The sequence below is a fragment of the Miscanthus floridulus genome, chromosome 19, assembly GCF_019320115.1.
Source record: "Miscanthus floridulus cultivar M001 chromosome 19, ASM1932011v1, whole genome shotgun sequence".
Lineage (NCBI taxonomy): Eukaryota > Viridiplantae > Streptophyta > Magnoliopsida > Poales > Poaceae > Miscanthus > Miscanthus floridulus.
Genome location: NC_089598.1, coordinates 104,086,187 through 104,092,832, shown reverse-complemented (window position 1 = coordinate 104,092,832; position 6,646 = coordinate 104,086,187). Strand labels below are relative to the sequence as shown.

The 6,646-nt window shown below is 49.5% G+C and overlaps 1 protein-coding gene across 1 annotated transcript; it reads left to right on the top strand.

Moving 5' to 3' along the window:
• Positions 1 to 3,196: 3,196 nt before the first annotated feature.
• On the top strand, positions 3,197 to 5,616 carry LOC136526838 (large ribosomal subunit protein uL2m-like). Its single transcript, XM_066519417.1, has 2 exons — positions 3,197 to 3,468; positions 4,069 to 5,616. The coding sequence occupies exon 2, from the start codon at positions 4,151 to 4,153 to the stop codon at positions 5,456 to 5,458; it is 1,308 nt and encodes a 435-aa protein (XP_066375514.1). The 5' UTR covers positions 3,197 to 3,468; positions 4,069 to 4,150; the 3' UTR covers positions 5,459 to 5,616.
• Positions 5,617 to 6,646: the final 1,030 nt, after the last annotated feature.

The following is a 6,646-nucleotide window of genomic DNA, read 5'->3' as shown; positions in this document are numbered from 1 at the left end:
AGCTATGTCTGTTGGCACTTGATCTGATAAGGCTTGTGATGGTGGACTAGTTGGAACTATTTATTTTTTCACATGTTCTAATCTATTTATGCATGAGTTGCCTATTTAACTATTGGATTGTGTTTGCAGTTTTGCTTTTGGGTGACTAGTTTGCCACACCATGAGATACATCCATTCCTAACCAACTACTTGATGTGGTCATTTTTCATCATGTGCCTAGCTGAGGATGGGTGCATCTCATGATGTGCAACCATTTACCACAAGTAAACACTCATTTTTTTGGCTATCATGGGATGTGATGGTGGACTAGTTGGAACTATTTGTTTCCCTTTGCTATTTTGCTTTTGGTTCATGGTTTGCAAACATTCACCAAGACTAACCAATTTTTGACTTGTTAATTAGGATGTGATGGTGAGGATTTGGGTAAGGCCTATGATGATGATATACTATGATAAGGTGGCACTGTCTTCTTTTGATTGTGTTGTTCTTGTTTTTTTCCTTCTATGCTGCAGCCTGGGGTGTCTATTGACCGCTAACTACTATGTCCAGTCAAACAAACACACCCTTTTAGTATTATCCAGTGCTTGAGTTTTATTGCCAAGTGCTTGATTCATTTCTGCCTTGATCTTTTTCTAACTTAATCAGTGCCACCAATGATTCTATATCAATACTATATGAATTCAAAGAAATTTGAGGCCAATATTTTTAATTGCCAGTGATGTCTTCCATTTTGGATGGATTAGGATGCAGGCCATAAACTTTGCTTCTTGCGTCTTCTCCTTGTGCCTAAACCAAGTTCTACTTTGGTTAATCACCTGGAGAAGCCACAGGAAGTGAAATAGTGGTCTGTGACAATCAACCCCATGACTGAGGTGTATACTACACTGCTACCAATGATGTTTACACTAATTTCCTCATTTTCTTGAATCTCTAAACTAAACTGAGGCAACTTCTTCTATTTTGTAAAACTCAGATGAGTCCATGGTATGTGGTGTTCAATGGCAAGAAGCCTGGTGTTTACACTAATTGGGTTGACTGCCATGACCAGGTGAATCGGTTTCGTGGTGCTTCGTACAAGAAGTACAACACCTATGATGATGCTTATGCTGCATTCAGCTCAAGAATCAACTCAAATGAACTTTTGTGTGATCGTGATGACTTGTCTTCACAGAAAACATGACCTCCTCCTACATCTTTCACTACTATAGAAAATCTTTTCCATAGCGTTTAGAAATCGAGCTAGGAGGCGGGCAAAAATTTCAACCGCCTCGGTTAATGCCTGGGATTAACCGAGGCGGGCATTTTTATTCACCGAGATGGTCATAATCAACCGCCTTGTAAAATCGATTTATGGAGGCGGTTAAAATCTAAAATAGGGCAATTTTTGGAGGCGGACAGCTTAAAAAGCCCGCCTCGGTTAATAAGGCCGAGCCTAACAAAAGCCCATCTCAACCCGTTAACTGTCACGCTATATAAAGACGAACAAACCTTAGCCTATCTCAGCTCTTTCTTTCTCTCCCTTACCCGGCCGTCGCGCACTCGCACGTCTCTCTCCCTCACGCGGTCATCGTGAACTTGCGAGTCCCTCTCCCTCACCCGTCGCGCCTCTCTCCCTCACCCGTCGCACGTCTCTCTCTTCCCTCACTTCTCTCCACGGCGACATCCGGCTGGGGGCGCCGCGTGCCCCGGCGGCGGGCGTCGCGGAGCAGCAGCGGTCCGGCGGATCTGGCCTTCCCTCTCCCTCGAGCTCCTCTGGCGGTGCCTCAGCTCTCTCTCCCTCTCCTCCGGTGGCGCTACGGCGAGGAGCACCGGCCCCGCTGAGCTTTTGCTCAGATTCGGCGAGCGGGTGCCTGGATCCGGCAGCGGGGAGGGCGAATCCGATGGTGGGGAGGCGGATCCGGCCGGCAAGGCGAGGCGAGCGGCGCTCCTCCTCCAGTGTAGTGGCGTGGACGAGGCGGGCCGGCGAGGCCGGATCCGGTGGCGGGGAGGCGGATCCGACGGGTAAGGCGGGTGGTGCTCCTCCAGCGGGCGAGGCGGGCGGCGCTCCTCCGACGGGCAACGGCCGCAGCAGCGCGTGGATGGGCTCGGCGGGCTCGTAGATGGGCTCGACGGTTCTGTCCACGGGTTTTTGTTTTTTTATTCGATTAACCGAGTCGGGCATCCAACACCATCAGAAAAGGTTCCATTTACTGTGACCTTTGCACCGAGGTGGCTGCGATGCCCGCCTCGGTTAAGCGTTTTTGCTTGTCTCTGAAAAATTTTGTGCAGTAGTGTTTGCCACTTAAAAAAGTTTTTGTTGTTGGACTGCTCATGTATGTGTTGTACCTGTGGATTAAGCTCAGACTATGTTGTAATTGCCACTTAGCTGTTTCATTAGAGTTGTGGTAAGACTTGTCAATTTTGCTGCCTATTCCTTGCTTGAACTGTTGTTTCATGGGCCGCTGGTAGTTGGTGGCGCGCCACCGGCCAGCAGGCAAACAAACACCATCTCAAGGGCAAGGCAAACAAACACCTTTCCACACTAGTGTTGGACCACTTGGGGTTGTCTTGGCCTGGCTGTGCTGGGACGGACGAGCCATCTTGGTCTAGGAAACAAACACGCCCTTTGTGTCTCCATAGGTTAAACTCCACTCCACGGCACGAACAAAGCCAAGGAGTGGTGAATCTTCTAGTCACATGTGGTGGGTATAGCAGACAGTGAACCAGAAAGAAGAGGTTTGTGATGCAGAAAGTCGTCGCTTTCGCTGCCGAACTCGTTTTCCTCAGCTCGTCTGCTCGTGACGGCGATTTCCTCGTGATTAGTACTAGATTAAGAGTAGTGGAGGCCAGCGGTTCGTTGGCTAACTTGGCTGCCGCCACCCGTCTTCGTCCACCTCCCGCTAACCAACAACCCACGTCGACGACGACGACGACGACGACAAGCAATTGACGCCGTGCTCCCCAGGTCCGGTCGATCAGTTTTCTTTTCTGGGCAGTGGGCGGTGTCGTACGCTGACGCACCCGCGCGTCCCGTCCCGTCCCGTCCGTGATGGATGGATCGATGCGGCCACTCGGCAGAAATGGACGGACCTCAGCGAGCAGCGAGGAGAAACGTGGCGGGCCCCTTGCCCAATTGCCCATAGCTTATAGGCCGCCATGACGTGGGCCGGTTGCACTCCCCTTCCCTGCTGCTGCCTGCTGGTTGCGGTGGAAAGCCCATCCGCAGGCCCATCACGGCATCGGTCAAGCCCGACTCCACCCCACCGGCCACCACTGCGTAGCCGCCACCGTTCCGCTCCGCTCCCCCGTGCCGTGCTGGTCTCCACTCTCCACGCACCGCTCGCAGCCGCCGCCGCACCGCCGGCGAGGCGACTAACCTCCTCCTCCTCCCCCTCCCCACTGCTGCGCGCGACACAGGCTCATCGGACCCTCTCCACTCAGGACCGTAAGAGGAACCGAGACGCCACCTGGGGCCTCCGACGCTGCCTGGTTAGTAGTACTCCGTCTTAGATCCTCCTCGTTTACATCAGTAGGCTAGTCTCGACGAATCCGCGGGAGCTAATCGGTAGGCACATCAGATACAGCTCGAGATCGTGTGAGAAAATCGATTTTTTAGGTCAGATGCGCAGCAGATTCCCAAGCCGGATGCGCGCACCTGCCGCTCTTGGATTACGCTGCCCTTGTTCCAAGAATTTTTTTCTTTTCCTGCTGGGATAGTCTGCTGACCGGCGGATGTGGGAAGTACCTGGTTCGTCCTGGGTCTGGCACTGGCTCCGCTAGGGCTTTTGGCGGCGGCGGGAATGGGGGCTTAGGTTTTGCTCGGCAAATTTCGCCTAGAAACTCCTCGGTGGCTCTGGCTCGGGTTCAAGTGAGAAGTGACTTTAGGGATTGTTTGCCATTTTCCTTTTCTATGGTGGGGATTTTCCAGCCCGAGTCTAGTCAAGTGGAAACAGATTTAGTTGATACGATTACATGTTCTGCCGAATTCAGGTAGTCATACCAGATGGGTGATATGTATTGGACTGGGGATACAATGCTTAATATCTAAACTCATCTGTAATTTGTCTTTGATTTATTTGAATGTTGCAGAGCCTGGAGGGTTGTTGCATATTTTTGGAGAGTCTGCGCTCCTCCCTGCTACACCCGTCCCATCTCCATCCTTGTCAACAAGATGGCACGTCAGTCCCCGCTCTCACTCGCGAGAGATCAGGCGAAGGTGGGCGCGCTGAAGCGTCTGACTCTGAGCTCGTCCAAGACGGCAGGGCGGAACTCGTCCGGGCGCATCACCTCTTTCCACCGTGGCGGAGGGGCCAAGAGGCTGCAGAGGAAAGTCGATGTGAAGCGGGGCACCTCTTCCCTGGGCATTGTGGAGCGGATCGAGTACGACCCGAATCGCTCTTCTAGCATTGCTCTGGTGCGATGGGTCCAAGGGGTGCATTTCCGCCGCCCCAAGGCTCTACAAGATCCCAGCGCCAAGCCACCGGTCCTGGAATCTTTCACTGCTGATGTCTCTAGTCGGTTTTCCCTTGCTCCATTGTCTGGTAGAGTGCATAAAGAAAAGGAAGCTGCTGCACTGTACTCTTCTTTGGGAAGTGGAGATATCGCAACTCTTAAATCTGGTAGGAGCTTACCTAGGATAGCATTAGCTGGTGCCAAGCCCACTTTCTATGCTCAAGTCAGAGGAAATGAAGAAGAAAAACAGACATTTTCTCTTTCTGGAATTCAAAAATGGGCAGCGGATGATGCGCTTTGGACACAGAGAATGAAGCGTCAAGCTGCTCTCTCTTGGCAGAATGATCTCAAGAAGAAACCTTTGCTTCAGACACAGGCTAACCGCTTTAGTAGCTTGGCAGCAAAGTCTACTGGTACGAGTAAAGGGCCAAAGGGAAAGGCTGATTGTGTACCAGTATCTTATATACTGGCCAGTCACCAATGCATGCCAGGTAGTACAGTGATGAACTATGACTCCTCGAAACCTTCTAAGAGTACATCCTCTTCACCATATTCCTCAGCTAATCAGTTTGATATAATTGATCTCAACTCAAAGGTTGGGAATTGCATACCACTAGCCAATGCACGAATTGGAACATGGGTGCATGATATTGAGTGTCATCCTGGTCAGGGTGGGAAGATGGTTCGAGCAGCTGGTACATATGCTAAAGTAGTCCAGGAGCCAGGTGTGCGGTGTGTTCTGCGGCTTCCTTCAGGTGCTGAGAAGATTGTCGATTCAAAATGCCGTGCTACAATCGGTATAGTCTCCAATCCAAGCCATGGCACACGCAAGCTAAGGAAAGCAGGGCATAGCCGGTGGTTGGGCAGGCGCCCTATTGTCCGTGGTGTTGCTATGAATCCTGTGGATCATCCCCATGGTGGAGGTGAGGGGCGTACCAAAGGAGGCAGGCCTTCAGTTTCTCCTTGGGGAAAGCCCACTAAAGCAGGGTACCGGTCACCAAATGTGGCCAGCCGTAAAGCTTCTTAGTGTGATGTAACAAGCTCAGATGGAATGGCCCTTTTTGTTTCGGATCTTTGTAGTCGAGAAAATAACGAACAGTGTTGGTGGTAGAGGGAACTGTGATGCATTATCTTGGTTGTGATGTAGGAAGCAGACAACAGAGAAGTAATGTTTTCATTCCTATATTTGTTAGTGTTTTCTTTTGCAGAAATACATAACATGGCCTTCCAATGATACATTATCTTTCACTCCAGTGTGAAACATTATCTTTGTCTTCAATCCTGATTAGTGCATTTTTTCCTTTATTCCTTTTCCTGTATATTTTATGACATATTCTGTTGTGGCGCCACTGTTCTGATTGAGAAAGGATGTTCTTTTCTTTTTGGCCAAGGCTTGTCCACAGACAAGAAACACAGGCTGGGCCCCTGTCTGTAAACATATTTCAAGACAGGTTCTGATTGTTACAAAGAGAGTATGAATTTGGAAATAGCGACGCAGACCATAGTCCAACTCTTTACTCTTGTGTATTTCTCTTTGTTTTATTGCAACTGAATTTATTGCTTAAACATGTGACTGTTTTTGTTTTGTAAATCAATTTTCTTCTCGTGTACTTTGCCCATGAATTGCCTCTCTCTGTCCTGGTACCTTCCTGCTAACCAACGCCACGGCCTACGGCAACCTTCGTTGCCTGTAGTATCGACTCCAAATTCTCTGCTAGTGTTTTCATCTTAAAGTGACTGTTCAATTGGCAAAGGAATGTCTACTAATTTGGTTTGGCCTAACAAAATTATCTTAGGTACTATTCAAGCACAAAAATTGGCGTGTCTTGCTCCGGATTCGATTCGAGTGTCTGAAGAAAAGGATGCTCCCTTGATGGCACTATCCTTGAGACGTCTCCATATAGAATCAGGATGCTCCCTTAATGGCACTATTCTTGGGACGTCTCCATATACTTGGCTGCAATCGTGTCTGTGACTTGGACAGTTTGACATCAGTTTCTTCAGGATTTTTGAGCTTGTGCAGTGTTTTCGGATCTTTACACTCCAAAACATCTGAAACGGTCTGGGCTTTCAGTAATGATTGATTGATTTGATTTCTTCTTTAACATCATTGTAACTGCCAGGTTAGTTTGTTGAATGTGGTATTGAACGTATTAGATCACCTTCTAGTAGAACTACTCCGTAGGATGTATGGCTTAAGATGGCACGACACTGT

Bases quoted from the DNA above. Each gene is read 5' to 3' on its own strand.
- LOC136526838 (XM_066519417.1), top strand. From the start codon at position 4,151: ATGGCACGTCAGTCCCCGCTCTCACTCGCGAGAGATCAGGCGAAGGTG.